Genomic DNA, 20858 nt, shown 5'->3' with positions numbered 1-20858 from the left:
AAGTGACTTATAACGTGACCCACCAGATTTCTGAGCAGTAGAGTCAATTCTGTTCTACTCCAAACAAATCAGTCGACACCTTTCCTAATGAGTTCACATCTGGATATTGCATTAAAAATGATTATTTTCTGTTTATGAATAAAATATATGCCCATTATAGAGGCTTGGGAAATGGAGAAAAAAAGGAAATTCAAATTACTCATTAACTCTCCATCCTGATGCATTCCCTGGTAACATTCCCACGAGTACAACTGGGTTTTTTATTTTTCACTATGGATATGAATATGTATATGTGTGATATTTAAACTAAATCAGCATCATATTATGTAATTTCATAACTTTGCTTTTCACTTAATATAATTTTGGAAGCATCTGGATGTTGGACACTTTTGATATGCATGTCATGTGGTAATGACGCAAGCTTTGGAGCACTCACACTGGAAACAGAACAATACCAGAGTCGTAGTGCAAAAATGGCCCCAATACAGGAAGCATTAACAAGAATGTTACCTTTCTGGAAAGTATAGGGTGAAATTAGAAAAGAGAGTTCTTTAGGAAAACTAGAGATCAGCTCATGAGATTTGGGGGGTGGTAAAAATGTCTTGGAACTAAAGAAAAGCAGGAGTTGCTGAGAATGTACCCAATACCACTGAATTGTTCACTTCAAAATGGTTAATTTTATGTTATGTGAATTTTACCTCAATTTTTAAAATGGCAGAAAATAGGATGGTTGGACCTATCCTAGAGGCCTGGCTTTGAGGAGAAAATTAAGAGGAATCCTAGAGGAGTGGACTAGCTGTTTACCTAAAAAGAGGAGAAAATCTAATTCCTGATTATTTCTGTGATTAGAAGGTCAGAAAAAATGACTAACTAGGATGTCAGAGGACTCTAGAAAGCAGTCTGACATAAACTCAAGGAAAAAATAACTAGAGAAACCTGTAACAGGCAGGCAGAAGGAAGGAAGGATATAGAAATAAAAGTAAGAAAGAACCATGCACATTCCACCACTGTGAAAAATCAAGCAAACTGAACTCCTGGAATAATATGTGATCTCACATGTGTTCAGCTCAAAATGCCCTCACAACAAAGTACCTGTGAGCCCCAGAGTCTACTGAAGTTCAACAGGGCACACACAGTAGAATGGTATGGACAGGCCCACACTTCCATTAGCAGGTCACCGGTCATCTGCTCTTTCTCAACATTCAGTAAATCTGCCTTCATCAGAGGCAGATATGACATCATGAGATTACAATGTTGTTATTGGCACCTAGTTGCCACTTTTGGTTGATGGAACACATTTTTGGGTTCTTTTTACGTTCATTAGATCTCATTTTACCTGTTCTTCGTGATGGTATTTTCTATTATTTGGTCATTGTCACCATCCATCTGTGAACTCTGGTAACTTAATCATGTGACATTTAACCCTTACAAACACAGACACTAGTCTATCCAGCCAAGTGTTTTGTGGCCAACAAATATACCACAAGCAATTTTACCCAAGGACATGATTGTTTCTCTAATTCAACATCCTACATTTGGGGTTTTAACAGGACGACACAGAACGGATGTTGAGAAAAGAATAAGGCTGAGAGAAAGAGTACCTGATTCTGACCCAGTGCTGACATTAACTGCCCGTGTGGCCTTAGGAAAGAGACTTGAACTCTCTAAACCACTGTTTCCTTATCTCTCGTGTAACTTTCCACAGGCATCCTGTCCAAACACCTCAGTCATTTCTACTAGGTCACATCTGTGGTCTGAACCAATACTTCACAATTTTATCTATTTTTGCCCTAGGATTCTTGAATTTGCATATTCACATACTCCACATTTGGAGCATACATATGAAAACTGAGGGAAAATACGTTTCCTTGAGTTTATTAGGTCAGATAGAAGCCAGTGAAGGGCTATGTAAGTGTTTCACTGGGATTCTTCTAATAACCAACTCAGTGCTACACAATACCTGGCTGTGAACTCATAACTAAAAACTGCAGACACAATTACTCATGGCTCTGCCTTGACCCAATCTGCCCAAGTACAGTCAGATTGAACATAGGGGCTTGAAATTACCACAAAGGGCTCTGCTTTACAGAGAAGCATGTAATCTCCTCCACTTCATTCAGTAATTTGCTCCTAATAATTTGACCACTGAAAGTAAAACATGGAACCAAGTATTATAAAACAATACCTTCACGGCTGGTTTGTTAATTGCATTGTGGCATTCAATGTGCTGGCAGTGGATGGGATTCCAAGCTGTAAAGTAAAGTAGAGATGATGAACAGTTTTCATTGAAATTATTCCTGCCCTAGTGAAAACACAGCAGAAACTTCACTAGTTTTCTTTTTCCTAAATAGAAGCTCCATCAGATGGCTTCCTAGAAGAATCATTTCTTAAAATCTATGAAAAATGTGAAAATCAGGCAAAGATCACAATTCTATCCATTTTCCCAAGAAGAGAAATCCAACAAAAGGCAGCATATACAGTATCACATGACCTCACAATGCTGTAACATTAACAAGTTTGCAAAAGCTTTTACAACTATATTTTCACTTAATTCCACCATAATTCAGTGGGCTATCTACAGCAGATTATTAACCTCATTTAATATAAGAGTAAGTTTTGAAATTAAAAAGGTTAAGTAGCTTGATATGGTCACAGAGTGAGTCAACATGAGTTGGGTCTTGAACCTAGATTTGCTCTGTTCTTTTCACTATGGTATACTATAATAAACATCTTATATTTTTGGCATTAGGAAACATTTCAAATTGATAACTTAAATGTCCTAAGGCATCTTCCAACAGTCCAATCCCACTGTATCCCCATCAAATGTGGAAACTGGGAAGATAAATGTATTGCCCAAATGAAACTTGTTTCTCGCTCACATATGACCCACATACTGAACTTGTGCTAGTTTGCTGACATCTGTATCTAACTCCCTAGCTCAGCATGTATAAAGAATGAGGAAAAGAACCAAGTGACCTGGGAAAATCACAACCAGTAATTACCATCCTTCAGATGATCATGTAGCCCAATGCAGTCAACTAGCAATATTCCATCATTTTTAAAAAATGTAATGTGTCTGAAAGTAGGACATCCTTCTAAATTGCCATATACTAATCATATAGGACCACAGGTCAATTTATTTAAAAATAAGATAAGAAGTGCACACCTAAGACCACTATTCTAATGACATAGTATTATATTACTTATATCTTTACAGAGAAAAGAAAGAATAAATAAATGAGTAAATGAATGAATGAATGAAGAGATAATTTGGGTATAGGCATTTCATAACAGATTTGTTCCCCATATGTGGTAAACTCAAGATGAATACAAAGAGTTTTCCTTTGCAAACAGAGAAACCAAAGAAAAAGAATGCCTTTAACCCACATATACATTGTAAATACACAGGACATGTGCACCATTCCTCCAATCCCAAACTCATGACAGACATAACTAATCCATTACGGCATTCCTTCCTACTGAGTTCACAGCTTGCTTAAGAATTCTTCTTACCACTGAACTCTAAGTAGTTACCACTAATCAAAACACAGTTGGCACCCATGATAAAAATCACCTGACCATCTCTGAATCCTTGTATTATAAGGATGTTTGCAGATTGCTTTATAATTATTAGTAAGTTGTTGACATGTAAAGACAGAAGTAATATTCAAAACATATAACAACTGTATGCACAGGCACAAACAAATCAGAACCTGCACAGTGCTAGCACTTGATCAGGGTTCTAAATACTTCTGCTCTACCAGAAACTAATAATGTCCTTTGTGTAGATAGTAGAATATGCAGGAGGTTGCATTCCTCTCAGTTTCCATTCTACCATTAACAAGTGTCACTGAGTTAGGAATAGGTGGTAGGATATTCCACTTAAGTTCATCAAACCCACATTAGAAAAAGAGTGATTCTTAGTTTTTGCTATTTGTCAAAAACCACTTGTCACTGGACAAGGTGGTATATGCCTGTAATCTGTGCAACTTGGGAAGCTAATATTGAGGCCGGCCTCAGCAACTTAGTGAGACCCTCCAAATAAAAAATAAAAAACACTTGTCAAGGTTTTTAAAATATGATGCCTAAAGTTCATGTTAGGTCTTTGAATCAAAATCTCTGAGGTTAGCAAGGCAAAATGGTACATTCCTATAATTCCAGCTATTCAGGAGACTGAGGCAAGAGGATCATGAACTCAAGCCCAGCCTGCGAAACTCCTCAAGACTCCACCTCAAAATAAAAAATAAAGAGGACTGAGGGCATAGCCCAGGGGAAGAGCACTTGCTTAGCAGGCATGAGGCCCTGGGTTCCATCTCTGGTACCACATACACACACACACACACACACACACACACACACACACTCCAAAAAAAATCTGAGAATAGAGCACCAGTATTTGTAAATAGGAAAAGCACTATGATTTATTCTGATATAAAGATAATCTACACACCTTGTGACAAATAGTCATAAGGAAGCTAGGGGACAAAAGACAGTCAGCATAGACAATAAACAATTGGGTCTGATTAGGAAGCTGATTTGGGGATCTGGGGGATGATATGCTAATGCCTCCAGAGCTCTTCTCCATCTGCAAGCTGTTGCCAAGGTTACCTGCCTCCAGGGAACCATTCCTTCCAAATGGTTGTTAATGAAGCACCTCCTTGGCAGCCCTTTTTCCTGACATTTGGGCAGACTCCAAGAGGCATACCTGGAAGGCTTCCTTCTCACCTTTTGGCTCATCTTTTGGTACCTGGTCACTTAGGCAAGATAAGAGGAGGAGCAAAGCACAAGAACAAAGAAAATCTAAAATGTATAAAAGGGCAAAACACCCTCACTTCCTCCAACACCCAGCTCTGGGGCCCCTTCTCTGCGGAGAAGTCTATCTATGTTCCAACCTTTAAATAGAACTTTCTTTCTATGCTTGTCCTGGTGTTTCTCAGGTGTTCAATCTTTACATCTGGGGAAACAGAACTCTCATCACCTCAGTATCAATAATAGAGCACAATTCAAAAATAATAACAAAAGATAGTGTAGAAGCATAACGAAATTCTGCTTCCAATTGTAGTGGAGTAATTAATATTACACTTGCCTTCCCATCATAAACTAGAAAACTAAAAATAGAGAAAAACTACTTGAAAAACTGAACTACAGATAGTGTAGGGAGGACAGTGCTTCATGAGAGAAGAGAAATAATGCAGTCAGACCCACAATCACCTGGTTTTCAGCCTGAACACAATGTCAGACTTGGACCTGAAAGGAGAAAGACAAGCAATGTAGGGCAGGGGTTTGTTTTGTTTTGTTTGTTGTTGTTATTGTTATTGTTGTTGTTGTTGTTGTTTTGAGTTGAGGGGACAGAAATTGTAACTTGAAGAGGCAAAGTAGCTGTGTTTTGTAAGGTAGAGTACCAAGGAATCAGGATCTGTGCAAAGAAGTAACTACAGAAATCTAAGTAGGATTCTTTTTAAGTTTTGGCTTTATATTAAGCCAAACATGTCTAAGGTAAAGCTCCCTGAGGACGGATAGACAACCAGGGGGTTCTGTAAACTAAACAACTCCTAGCACTCATACATGGCTGGGAGATGTTCTAGTTCCCACCAGCCAAATTGGAGGGAACTCACTGAAGCATTCCACAGACACTCTGGGAAGGTCACGCCTTAATAATAGGTCTAAACTTACAGGGAAAAGGCCATCCTAGAGTCACCCTAACAAAGCTTGAAAGGGTCAAACTGATCCACAAGTAACCTAATTGCCAAAAAAAAATCGCAATGCACTGTAATGGAAGACAAAAAATCTAGACATTCAATAATGCAATATTCATGAAATCAGCATCAGTCAAAAAACGCTTGATATTTGAAAGAAGGAGGAAAATGTTACTCTGAACCAGAGGAAAAAATCAATCAATAGAATCAAGCCCAGAAATTACAAAGATGAAATAGCAAACAATGTCTTTAAAAGAGTTATTATGAACATAATCAAAGGAAAACATAATCATGAACATAATGAGGATAGAAAGGAAAGAAATAATCAAAGAACCAAAGGAATTTCTAAAAATAAAATAAGTTTGAAATGAAAAAAAATCAATGAATAGGGTTTACAGCATATGAGGCTATGCATAAGAAATGAATGGTAATTAAAAAGCATAATAACAGAAACTATGCAAAGTGAAGTTCTAGAAGAAAAATAAAGAGGGCTTCAGTGAGCTGTGGGAAATTTTCAGGTAACATAATTAAAAGCACAAAAGGACCACTACATGGCATATTTTTTTTTAAATGTCCAAATTTTTCAAGTTTGAAGAAAATCATTAACCTACAGATCCAAGAAGGTCAATGAATCCTAGGCAAGAAAAAAGCAAAGAAAATCACACCAAAACTTATTACAATCAAAACGATGTAAACAAAACCAATGATAAGAAGGAAATCTTAGAAGCAGCCAGGAAACAAACAAAAAGACATTATTTACAGGAGAACAAAGACAAGATAAGAATAATCATTGGTTTCTCATCAAAAGCAATAAAATCCAGAAGACAATGGAATGATATCTTTAATAGGCTGAAAAGAAAAAACAAACTGTCAACCTAGAATTCTATCCCCAGGGAAAATATTCCTCATAAATGAGTATTACATAAAGACTATTTGAAGACAAGTACCAGATAAGAGACTTCACTGCCAGCTGAGCTCCACTGAAGGATACCAGACAGAAGCTCAGGCCTACACAAAGGCAAAAAGAGTGCTACACAAGGTAAATACAGTGAAAAACTACAGAAGACTCTACTCAATATGTTATAAAAAGATAACTATTTAAAATAAAAATAATAGCAAGGTATTGTGAGGCTAATAGTGTGTACATATGCAAAATGTTGATAACAAGTACAAACAGAATGAGGAATGACAAATGAAAATAAATAGGTTCTTATATTAACATGTAAGTTGATATAATAATATTTGACAGGTAGATGATAAGTTAAGAATGCACATTGTAAACCCTAGAGAAATTTTGTCAAAAGAAAATTAGATGATTCAATACAGATATAAAATTGAATACTAAAAAGAATTCAAAAGAGGGCAAGATATTAACAAAAGGGAATAAGGAATAGGGGACAAATATAAAATTAGCATAAGCTCACAGATCTAGCCACTGTATCATCAGTACTTACATTAACAGCAAATGGTCTGAACATTACATGTAAATGGCCTAAAAGGCAGAGACTGTCAAATAAGATTTAAGTTTTTCAAACAGCATTATTCAAATACATTCTGCTTACAGAAATACACTTGCGATATAAACAGATAAGTTTAAAGTAAACAGAAAAACTCATACCGTACAAATGTTTAAACAAGAAAGTTGGAGTGTCCATATAAATATCAGACAAGTAGATCCAAGTCAGAGATTATTGCCAGAAATAAAGATATTTCATGAAGATAAAAAGGTCAATTGATCAAGAATATATAATTATAAATATGTGTACACATATTAAACTAATGAAACTGATAAGAGAACTAAACTCATAATTAGAGTTGTAAATTTAAACAATCCCCTCTCAACAATTGATAAAGCAAGTGGATAAAAATCAGTAACACTATGACTTGAACAACGTTCTCAAAGAAGTTAACAATGGATAATAAAAACTCTCCACCCAACCACTGTGGAATACACATTGTTTTCAAATGCTCATGCAACATCTACCAAGACAGACAATATTTTTAGTCCACAGAGTAAGTCTAAAAAATTTAGATGCTGAGCTGTGGGTATAGTTCAGTGGTAGAGCATGTGCTTAACATATGTTCAATCCCCTGAGCTCAATTCCCAGCACACACACACACACACACACACACACACACACACACAAAAGGAAAAACTTAGATGGAACTACTTCATACGGTAAGTTCTCTAGTAAGAATGGAATCAGACTAGAAATAAACAACACAAAGATATCTGGAAAATTACCCCCAATATTTGTACATTAAAAAATACTTCTAGGGGCTGGGGAGATAGCTCAGTCAGTAGAATGCTTGCCTTGTAAGCACAAGGCCCTGGGTTCGATCCCCAGCACCCAAAAAAAAAAAAAAAAAAAAAAATACTTCTAAACAATTCACCAAAGAAAACTCATGAAAACTATAAGAAAATATTCTGAGTTGCAATATAATGAAAACAACATACATGACAATTTATGCAATGCAAATAAAGTAATGTTTAAGAATGAAATTTATAGTTTTAAACTCATATTAGAAAACATAAAAGTTCTAAGAAATGATTTATGTTTCTACCTTAAGAAAATAGAAAGGAAACAAATCAGGCTCAAGAACAGAAGGTAAAAAATAATAAGTTGGGCACAGTGGCACATGCCTGTAACCCCAGTGATTCAGGTGGCTGAGCAGGAGGCTTGAGAATTCAAGGGTGGCCTCAGCAATTTAACAAGGCACTAAGCAACTTAGCCACACCCTGTCTCAATAAAAAATAAAGAGGGCTAGGGATGTGGCTTAGTGGTTTAACACTCCTAGATTTAATCCATGGTAAATAATAATAATAATAATAATAATGTAAAAGCAGAAATTAGATGAAATTGAAAACAGAAAACTGCAAAGAAAATCAATAAAATAAAAAAACAGGTTCTTTGTAAAGTTCAATAAAGTTTTTAAACCCTCCAACCGGCCTAGCCAGCCTAATGAAGAAAAAAATAGAGAAGACATCAATTACCATGTAAGGAATGAAAGCAGGACATCACTATATATCCTACAAACATTTCAATAAACTCAAAAATTTAGATGAAATGCCCTCATTCTCAAGAGACACAAGTTACAAGATACTGTTCAATAAAAACTTCAAAATCTAAATAACCCTATAACTACTTTAAAAATTAAATTTATAATATAAAACTTTCCCACAAAAATCCCAAGTCCACATGACTTCATTAGTGAATGATATGAATCATTTAAGTAATAAATCTTACTTAAATCTTACGTAAATAAACTCAGAAAATAGAAGGGAGATACTTTTCAACTCATATCATGAGGTCAGAATTAGTTCATGAACAAAACCAGATGAAATATTGGAATAAAAAATCTAGATGAATATGCCTCATAAATGTAGAAGCAAGAGCTGAGTATGGTGGCATATGCCTGTAATCCCAGTGACTCAGGAGGGTGGGACAGGAGGATCACAAGTTCGAGGCCAGCCTCAGCAATTTAGTGAGGCCCTAAGCAACTTAGCAAGACCCTGTTTCAAAATAAAAAATAAAAAGGGCTGTGGATGTAGTTCAGTGGTAAAACATCCCCGTACCAAAAAAAAAAAAAAAAAAAAAAAAAAAGTAGGAGCAATAACAATTAAGAAAGTCTTAGCAAATTAAATCTGGCAATATAATACAGCATAACAGTGAGGTTTATCCCATTAATGCAAAATTGGTTTAACAGTATAAAGCAAATCAACATAATTTACCATATTAATAGATTAAAGGAAAGAAATATGATCATCTCAACCGAAGAGAAAACACATTTGCCTAAAATTAATTAAAATTCTCCATAAACTAAGAATAGTCAGGAACTTCCTTGATCTGATTTTTTTTAAAAAAGCACATATGAAAAACCTATAGCTGACATCATATTTCATGGCGAAGCCTGAATACCTTCCTTCACAGCTTGAGGGTAGATAAGTATACCCACTCTCTGCACTTCTGCTGAACCTGAACTGTGAACGTGAGGTAGTGCAATGAGACAAAAAAAGAAGAGATGTAAGAAAGGAGGGAAAGGAGAGAGATGCAAAGAATCATGGAAAGGAGTGGGAGGAGGAGAAGAATGGGATGGAGGTTAGAAAGGAAGAAGAAAAACTGAAGCATCTCTATTTGAAGAGTCTTCATAATTTATATAGAAAGTCTGGAGAAACCTACCCAAAAGAGCTACAGAAACAATGTGAATTTAGCAAGAATGCAGGATATAAAATCTCTATAAAAATCAATTACATTTACATAGAGTAGCAATAAACAAATAGAATTAAATTAAATTTTTACTATTTTTAAACACTACTTAGTAAATATTAAAATTTTAAACACTATTATAACATCCAAAACATTTGGGAGTAGCTTTAGCAAAATAGCTATTAGAAATTTCTTTATACTGAAAACAAGCAAATATTGCTGAAATAAAAGACCTACATAAATAATAGGTATGCCATGTTCATGGATCAGAAGATTCAATATTGTTAAAATTCTCCCCAAATTAAACCATATGTTCCATGTGAAATCCCAAAGTCCCAGAAAATTATTTTGTAGAAATGACAAGCCAATAGTGAAATTTATATGAATATGCAAAGGTATTAAAATGCTCAAATCAATTTTGAAAAGAAACAAATATAAAGAATTTGTATCAAATGATTTCAAAATATACTATAAAGCTACAGTAATCAATAGAGTGTAATATTAGTGTAAGGAAAAATATAGTACGAAGTCTAGAAAAAATACTGAGTCGAGAAGAAGACCAACAAAAGTATATGGTCAATTACTTTTCAGTAAAATCATCAAGGTTAATTCAATATGAAAAGGATAATTTTTCAGCAAATCAAAGTAGAATAATTAGATACCTTTAATGGGGAAAAGTCAACCCTTCCTCACACCATATAAAAACTAATTCCAAACTTATGATATGCTTAAATGTAAAATCTTGAACTATAAAACTTCTAGAAGTTCAAGAGAATTCTTAACAACTTTGGTAGAAACAGAAGGAAGAAACATGAGAAGAAAAAGTTAGCAAATCAAAATTTATCCAAATTTAAAACTTTTCCTTTTTGAAATACTGAAAAAGAAAGGCCCTGACTTAGAAAATACGTTCACAATAAGTTGACAGAAGTATTATATTTTCAACATCTAATAATAAAATGAGTACCTCAATCAATTTTAAAATGGACAAAACAAAACAAAACCAAAATTTCACTGGAAACTTTGTGCATAAACAAAAAGATATATGAATAGCCAATAAGCACCCAAAAAGATGCTCACTATCACTATTAATCAGGGAAATGCAAATTAAACATTGTCTACTACAACATGACCATCAGCATGTCTACCATTAAAAACAATGACAATCACAAATGTTGACAGTATAGAACAACTGAACTCTCACACATTGCTGAAGAAAGTATAAATGTTACAATCATTTTTAGAATTTTTTTTAGTTGTTGATGAACCTTTATTTTATTTATTTGCAGTGCTGAGAATCAAAATTTTGCCTCACACATACTAGGCAAGCGCTCTACCACTGAGCTACAACCACCAGCCAGGCGAATTGTACGATTCTTAAAAGTTAAACGGACACTTACTATCTGACACAGTATTTTCACAGCTAGTATTTATCCAAAAAAATGCATACCTTCATCAAAGCACTTTTACATGAATGTTTATAGCCTAACAACCAAAAATCTTCACCAAGGAGTTAAGCTCATTATATTCCATCATATGAATGGAATAAAATGCAACAATAAAAAGAAATAAACCACTAATATACCAACATGGATAAATCTCAAAAACATTTGCTCAAAAACACACAAAAATGGTACATATATGATTATATTCATAAAAAATCTTAAAATAAGAAACTATAATGAAAAGAAGTTGATCAGTGGCTGCTTGTAGTGGGTTGACTGAAAAGAGAAATGAAACTGTTGTGGAGTGATGAAAATGTTCTACATTTTTACTATAGTGTTGGTTAGTGTATACATCCACAAAGTTATCAAACAAGCCAGGTGTGGTAACGCACACCTGTAATCCCAGAGGCTAAGGAGGCTGAGGAAGGAGGATCGCAGGTACAAAGCCAACCTCAGCAACTTGGTGAGGCCCTAAGCAACTTAGTGAGACCTTGTCTCAAAATAAAAAATAAAAAGGGCTGGGGATGTGACTCAGTGGCTAAACACCCCTAGATTCAATTCATGGTACCAAAGGGGAAAAAAAAGTTATTAAACAGTATGCTTAAAATGGATCATTTGATTGGACAAAAATTATACCAACACAAGTTTTCAAAAGAAAAAAAATGAAGGACAAACCAAAAATAGACTTGGAAAGAAACATCATACTGAAGACTGAAAGTAAACATGTCTACAAATTATCTACCCATGTGGAATTGGCAACATGATAAAAAAAAAAAAATGGGCTCTGTAAAAACAAGTAGAAAAATCATAAAATTCAAAGTCAAACGGAAAGTTAACCGAATGGAATAAAAATGGATTTGGATAAGATGTAAAGTAAGTGTAAGCAAACTAAAACTAAGATAGCACAATTAGAAAACTTCTCAGAAAACAATAAATAGGAGGAGGAAATATGGAAATTATAGAGTAAACCAACCTAAGAAGCTGAGACTACAGAGGGAAAGATATGAAAACAGGGGCTTCAATTGCTAAAGATCATAGAAAATGAAAATCTGAGCAAACTAGTACAGGTGTTCCTGAAGAACAGACAAAAACAATGGGAAGAAAAGCAGCCATTTAAAACTTCACTAATGAGACATTTCCTGAACAAAGATTGAAAAGGACCTCAATCCTCAGATGAAAATGCTCTTCATACTACAAGCAAAAATCAAGGAAAAGAAATTTATGTCTAGAAATATTTATAAAAACCTTAATAATAAATAAATAAGTCTCCAAGAATCAAGAAAAACATGAAATTATGCTTGTTTTTACAATTCTAAATGTCAGAAAACAATGAAGCAACATTTACGTGTTTTCTACAGTAAAGCAGAATTTTCTTTCGTGTGTGAATAGACATTTTTTAAATATGCCTCAGCTAAAAAGAAAAAACAAAAACCTACATGCCACAGTCGAAAATATTTTCTCCATTGTTTGCTTAAATAAAATTCATAATTTAAAGTTCCCTGAAGTTTTCTCCAATTTTATTATTTCTTATGAGTGTTTGGGTTTAAATTGCTCATTTCTCTCATTAGAGAAAGGAAGAAGCTTATATTAATAATTTCAGATCATCTTTCTAATCTGTCTTTGATACTATAAATTTTCTTCTAAGCACTGTTTTTACTGCAAGTCATAAACATTGAAGCTAGTGCTCTAACAGTTGTGCTAAACCAAAGGAAAATCTAAACATACCTGACTTGACACATTATAAAACTAAGCCCTGAGAGAAGAAAGTGATGCACCAGAACCTTCATTCCCACAAACAAAAATACAAAATAAGTTCAATACTTTTTAGGGGAAATAAAATACTCCAGAGTCTCTAGAATATATTCTTCCCAATGCCCATCATATAATAAAAAATTTACAAGACATGTGAAAGAGCTAGACAAGGTGACTGACAATCAAGAATCAAGAGAACGAAGGTTAAAAAAAGAAAAAAAACACACACAGATGATCAGAATCAGAATTAGGAATAAAGATTTCGAAATAAGTAATTTAAATATGTAAAGAATACAAAAAACTAAATCACTAAGATGGGAATTCCAACAGAGAAATGAAAACTCTAAAAACGAACGAAAATAAAATTCTAAAACTAAAAAAAATAGAATGTATGAAACAAATCATTCAGGTGGATGGACAAAATATATTGGACACAGCAGAAGAAAGGATCAGTGAACCTCAAGACAGGTTAATATGAATCTACACTAAAGAACAGATAAATAATTTTTTAAAGGAACAGAGTATCTCAGACTTGGGACAATATTAAATATTTTTTAGTCTTGAAATGATAGGAGAAAAAGAAAGGAGCGGAATAAATATCTGGATAGGATGATATCCAAATTTTTTCTAAAACTGAATGACATGAAACCACTGATGCAAGAAGTTCAGCAAACCCCAAGCAGAATAAATATTAAGACTACAACACCTAAGTAGTCCATAATGGAACTACTAGCTACCAAAAATCAGGAGAAAATGTTAAAACGAGGCAGGGAAAAACAGTATCACATTACATTCAGAGGCCCAATAAATAAGAACAGTATATGGTTTTCTAATAGAAACAGTAATTAGGTGCAGTGGCACATGCCTGTAATCCCAGTGGCTCAGGAGGCTGAGGAAGGAGAATCATAAGTTTGAAGCTGTTTCAGTCACTTAGTGAGGCCCTAAGCAACTTAGTAAGACACTGTCCCAAAATAAAATATAAAAAGGGCTGGGGATGTGGCTCAGTGGATAAGCGCCCCTGAGTTCAATCCCCAGTACCAAAAAAAAAGTAACATCTTTATAATGTTAAATGAGAAAATCAATATTCACCATTTACAGTATGGAATTCTGACAGAAATCAAAACAAAAAGATAACTATACTAAAATATTTGGAAATTAAACAACACTCACCTAAATAACACTGGAAAAGGAAAATATAGCAATAAAAATGTCTAAACATTTTGAAAAGAATACAAGTAAAAATATATCAAATTGTGTGGGATACAGCTAATGTAGAAATTCGGGGAAACTGGTCATTTTAAACAGGTAATTAGAACTTTTTAATGTTGTAAATCAATAATATAAGCACTCACTTCAAGAAGCTAGAAAAAAAGGAAAAAATTAAACTCAGGAACGTAAAAATAAAGGCAAAGAAATGAAATACAGACATGACTTTCATCATTTTTTGACTTTTAGTTTGCTTGGTTTACTTTACCTAAGCATTCAATAAAATGTAATACCTATTCAGGATAAAAATTCTAAGATAACTGGAAATAAAATGAGGTTTTTCTAACTGGCATAAAAGAAAACTGCAAAACCCCTTCAGCTAACACCATACTTATTGGTGAAATATTCTCTGAAGTTAGGAACAAAGAAATGTTGTCCATTCTTTCCACTTCTATTCATCAGACCTTCTGTTCTGAAGGCCCTGAATAATGAAGCAAAAAAGAAAACAAAGATGACTGGTACAAAGTTTGTCAAAGAAGTAGCACAGGTGACGCCATTGTCCACATAAAAAAAACAACAAACCAACAAATCACAAGAACTAATCACTGAATTTAGCAAAATCATGGGATAAAAGATCAATATATAAAACTGAATTGGATTTCTTCATGCTAACAATGAACAATTGGAAATTAATTTTTGAATAATGCCATTTACAATAGTATAAAAGAAACCAAACACCTAGGAATTAACTTAACAAAAGAAATATACACAAACACCACTCTGAAAAGCATAGAACACTGCAGAGGGAAAAACTTAAAAGGTCCAATTATTGCAGTTATACCATATTCATGGATTAGAAAATTCAGTACTATTAAGAAGTTTATTCTTTCCAAATGGAATTCATGGTTTAACATAATCCTGATCAAAATACCAGCAGGATTATTTTTTGCTAAAATTGGAAACTGATGCTAAAATTTGGGCAAAGGACCTAAGATAGCCAAGATGACCAAAGAAAAAGAACAAAGTTAAAGTCTGAAACTGTTGCAAGACTATAAAGTAAAAGTATTTAATAAGACAGTTTTAACAATGTACAGATAGATAGACACAAATTGATGAAAAGGAATATAGTCAAGAAATATACACACTGATAAATGATCAAGAGATCAATAAAAATCAAAGGACAAAGGACAGTCTTTTCAACAAACAGTTCTGGAATAATCCATAAGGAAATAAATGAACCACACCCACCACACAAAAAAATTGAACTTAAGATGTTGCAAAGACAAATGTGCAAGAAAAAAACTAAATCTTCTGAAGGGAAATATGGAAAAAACAAATACTTCTTAGATGGGACATGAAATGTACAAAGCATAAAAGAAAAAGTGACAAATTTGAGTTTCTCAAAACTAAAAATTCTTTCTCATCAACATACACTGTTAAGAAGGTAAAACAGCAATCCTCACACTGGAAGAAAATATTTGCAATATCTAAATCTTGCAAATTGCCATACCATCCTACATAAAGAACAACTATGTATCATAAAAAGACAAACAATTTGATTCATAATGGCAACAGACTTTTTTTTTTTTCTTTGATACCAGGAACTGACCTCTGGTACTCGACCACTGAGCCACATCCCCAGCCCTATTTTGTATTTTATTTAGAGACAGGGTCTCACTGAGTTGTTTAGTGCCTCACTTTTGCTGAGGCTACCTTTGAACTCATGATCATCCTACCTCAGCCTCCTGAGAGACTTTTTAATGTACTTCATAAAATAAGATATCTGAATGACTAATAAATGGATGAAAATGTGCTCAACATCAGTCATGAAGGAAATATCTTTAAAACCACAATGAGATACACACTCACCAGGATGACTAAAATTAAGAACACTGACAATTACAAGTGTCATTGAGAGTATAGAGCAAATGAATCTCTCATACATTATTGGATGAATAGAAAACAGTATAAATACGTTAAAGAACTGCTTAGAAACTGGGCTAGGGTTGTAGCTCAATGGTAGAGTGCTTGCCTAGCATGTGTGAGGCACTGGGTTTGATTCTCAGCACCACATATAAGTAAATAAAGGTCCACTGACAACTATAAAATTTTTTTTAAAAAATGTTCTGTAAACTCTATGACCCAGCAATTACACTTCTGGGTAAATACCCAAGAGAAATAAATGCAAATTTCCACAAAAGTTGTGTAAGATGTTCATAGTAACTTTACATATATTGACCTAAAACCTGGGTGGGGGGGGGGGACAAAATACATGAAAAGGAGGGTTGATAAACAAACTATGACATATTCATGCAATGGAATACTTACTTAGCCATAAAAAGAATTAATATCCACAATGACATGAATTAACCTAAGTAAAATTATAATGACTAAAGTCAGATGTGAAAAAAGTACATAATGTTTGATCTCCATCTATATGTAATACCTGAATTAAATGAATACATGTACTATATAGAAACCAGATTAGTGACTGCCTAAGGATAGAAGAGGAGCTAATGATTGGAAGAGGCATACCATTATTTTCTGGGGTGATGGAAACATTCTATTATCTTTATCTGGATACTAATTACATGAGAATCATACATTTTTCACAAATTATCAACTGTACACTTAATACTTGTATATCTTACTCTGTACAAAATATGCCTTAATAAAATGTTGTTATCACAAATGAAAAAGAGGTAATGCCTGACAATTTTCTAACATTGACAAAAGATCAAGTTCCCCATAGGAATGTAATATGAACTCCACAAAAAGACAAGAACATATTATCCAAACTAGATGTGTCATAGCAAAGCTGCCAAAAATCAAAAATAAAGGAAAAATTAAATAAAGAAAGGCAATTTATCTTCGAAAGAGTGATAAATGACAACTGACTTCACAGTAGAAGCAATAAAAGTTAAAAGATTATGAAATTACTTCCAAGACTGGAAATAAAAGGACTGCCAAACTAAAATTGTACATACAGAGAAAATATTCTTAAGAAATCACAGCAAACATTCATTTTCAGACTAACACTAACTCAGAAAATTTGTCCCCAATACAATGGCACTAAAGGAAATATAAAAGAAAAACAAAAGTGTAATCCCAGATAGTAGCACAGAGATGCCAAAAAAAGGTGGGAGTGACAGAGCAAGGGAAAAGAAAACATAATGAATATTGACTGAATAGAACAATAATCATGTTCTGTAGAGGAAAAGTTATATACATATATAAAAGTTATTTTCTACATATAACACAATTACAACAATTATATCAGCATGGATATCAGGAGGGAATAAAAGAAGCTAAAACCTATTGTCATTTTAAGGAAGAGGTATTTTACACTGGACACTGACAAGCCACAAATGCATGGTACCTCTACAGGATGATGATTAAAACTAGGAAAAGATCGAATAACTCACTAAGACAAAGACAAGGTAGTAGGATATTTAAATATACTTAATATACTGAAAAAGAGGCAAAAAGGAGAGAAAAATGTAGATTTGAGACCAAAGAAACCACTATTGTATATGGGCTAATCTTATTTGGGCTAAATGCTCCAATTAAAAGGCGAAGATCATGAAAATTGAGTTTAAAAAAGAATTATATGCTACTTACAAGATACACATGAAATATAAGAATATAAAATCTTGAAAATAAAAGGATGGAAAAAGTTATACCAATCAAACACTTGTGAAAATTGGTGTTGCTGTATTAGTTTTATACAAAGTATAAATAAAGCATCATGAGAGATTAAAAACATGCATTTCAAAATGATACAAGTTTCAGTTCATGAGGAAAGAATTGCACTCTGATATTGCACCTAATAATGTAGTCTCAAAATACAAACAGCAGATACTAACAGAATTACAAGGAGGAATAGACAAATTCACAAGGAGAGTAAGATATTTTAACACTCTACTCTTGGTAACTGATAGAAAAAAAAATAGTCACAAATGCAATAACAATAAGAAGATCTGAACTACGCAATTTAAAATTGATTTCATTGACATATAAAACACTATAAAAACAACTGCCAAATACAAATTTTTAAGTACATAGAAATGTTTACAAAAATAACCAAGTACATAGAAATGTTTACTAAAATAACCATATGCTTATCCCTAAAGAAAGTGTTAAAAATGTCAGTGGTGAAAAATAATGCAAAGTATGTTATCTAACCAAGAAGAACCAAACTATAAATTACCCTTGTAAATCATCCATGGGACAGAGAAGAAACCATGAAGGAACTTAGACATGAGCACAGAACAGGTTTTAGCCAGGTAATAAGGCAAAAAGACATAAAAGGCTTACAAATTGAAAATGAAACATTATACTTTTATTGTCAATAACAATATAATTGTACACATTAAAAGAATTTTTAACAAAGCTATCACAATAAATTTCTAGAATTAAAAATGATTTAGCAACTTTGCTAGATACAAAATCAATATACTAAAATTAATTACATGTCCACATACAAGAATAAAGGGTTAGAAAACGTAATTTTTAAAAGGTATATCATTGACAATAACATCAAAAAATATACACAGAACACTAAAACAGCAATGGGGAAAGTAAAGAGCAAAAATAATAGATACATACCATATTAATGGATTGGGAGACTCAATATGATAAAGATACCAGTTCCCCAAATTGACCAAAATTATACCAGCATAAACTGAAGACAATTAAAAAATCCTAACAGTCAGTTGCTGTAGTTACATTTACTTGACAAAATCTTCAACTTAACAAAGCTAGATATAGACAAGTTATTCTTGAAAGAGGAAATAGAAAAGGAGAAAGAACAGGAAGAGGTGAGAATGAAGAAGAGGAAGAGAAAAACAATGAGGTGGCAGGATTTATCCTCCTGGATATGACATTTTATTATTAAGTTATAGTAATCAAGACATTGTGGTATCCAGAAAAGGAAAAATATACCAATTGAACTAAATAAAGAATCCAGAGACAGACCATCCTTAAACAGAAAATCAATTTATGACAAAAATGGTACTACAGAGCAGTAAAGAAAGGACAATATATTCCATAAGTGATGTTGAATCAATTGGCTATCCATAACAGGAAAAAAGAACATCACCTCACACCATACAGAAAAATTAATTCCAGATAATCTAAGGTTAAAAGCAAAGATTATAGAAAACAAAAACAACATTTTAGCTTTAGGGTAAGGACAAATTTTCTTAGATAATAAATAAAAAGTACTAAACATAAAGATTGCTAATCTTATAATATTAAAAATAAGAACTACATTCAGAGAGTAAAACATAAGAAAAGGTATTTATATCTGACATATAACTGACAAAGATTATATAAATAGGATATCCAAGTGGCCAACAACATGAAAAGGTGTTCAACTTCATTAGTAAAAAGGCAAAGGCAAACTGTAACCACAATAAGACATTTCAACACATCCTCGATAATGACTAAAATTTTTTTGAATTAACAAAGTATTCCCAAAATGTGGAATTATAAGAAAAAAAGAACTCTCATATGCTGATAATTGTAATAAAAATTAATCTAACTACTTTGGTAAGTTGTTTGCCATTTTCCATTAAAGTTAGATATGTGAGCACCCTCTGATTCTATAATTCCATTGTAGGCATACACCCAACAGAACTGTATGCATTTTTATACCAAAAACCACAAAGAAGGATATTCACAGCAGTATTATTTGTAATGGAGCCAAATATCCACAAACAGTAGAAGGGGTAAGTAAACCATGGCATATTCATTTGATAGACTAGATATAGCAATAAAAATTAATAAAGTACAATTATCTTCAGCACCATGGACCATACACATACACACACACACACACACACACACACACACACATAAATTAAAAAATAAATAAACAATGGATATTTTCATTTCTATAAAACTCAAAAACAGTCAAAACTAATCTCTGGTGTTGGAAGAAGGAAGAGGGAATCATTGAGAGGGAGCATATCCTGAGAGATATTCCATATACAAATAATTTCTGGGGGTTTCTGCATGAGTCTAATGCACCAATAAAAAAGTGTTAAAACATTTTAATTATGTGGAGATAAAATCAAGATAATAAAAAGATAACTGTGGTTGGGCTCAGTGGTGCAGTAAGTTCAATCCTCAGCACAGAAAAGATAACTAAGAACTCAATAATGAGGAGTAAAGAACTGGTGGGCCTTCTTATGCTTGTACTCAAATCCAACAGTACTAATGTGGAGTTAGGTATTTGGTAGCCTGGTCTAAGTTTAACCTTGTAATTACTCTCTAGTTTTAGCAAAAACTTCAATCTTAGAAGTGTATCTTTTATACCACGTCTTTTGTCTCATAGTTCAAATCTAAACTAAACAATAGCAGGTGATAGTCTTTGCTACAAAGAATAAATTATGTATTAGTTGGGACACTATAACAAGAAAATTGCTAAATAATTACTTTCTCCCTTACAGAAGCAGAGCTGCACAGAACAATATAATGATTATTTTCATTATCAAGAATCTTGTTATAATCTTTTTCAACTTTTTGAAACAGGAGAAAAACATTTTAAT

At 33.2% G+C, this 20858-nt stretch overlaps 1 protein-coding gene across 1 annotated transcript in view; it reads right to left on the bottom strand.

Annotated features, from left to right (window-relative positions):
* Unc79 (unc-79 homolog, NALCN channel complex subunit) overlaps positions 1–20858 on the bottom strand; it is a 252433-nt gene that overhangs the window by 164284 nt on the left and 67291 nt on the right. Inside the window, 1 exon segment of the mRNA XM_047541641.1 lies at positions 2186–2250. Within this exon segment, the coding sequence (XP_047397597.1) occupies positions 2186–2250 (65 nt within the window).

The sequence above is a fragment of the Sciurus carolinensis genome, chromosome 2, assembly GCF_902686445.1.
Source record: "Sciurus carolinensis chromosome 2, mSciCar1.2, whole genome shotgun sequence".
NCBI lineage: Eukaryota > Metazoa > Chordata > Mammalia > Rodentia > Sciuridae > Sciurus > Sciurus carolinensis.
This window is presented reverse-complemented; position numbering and strand designations above follow the sequence as displayed.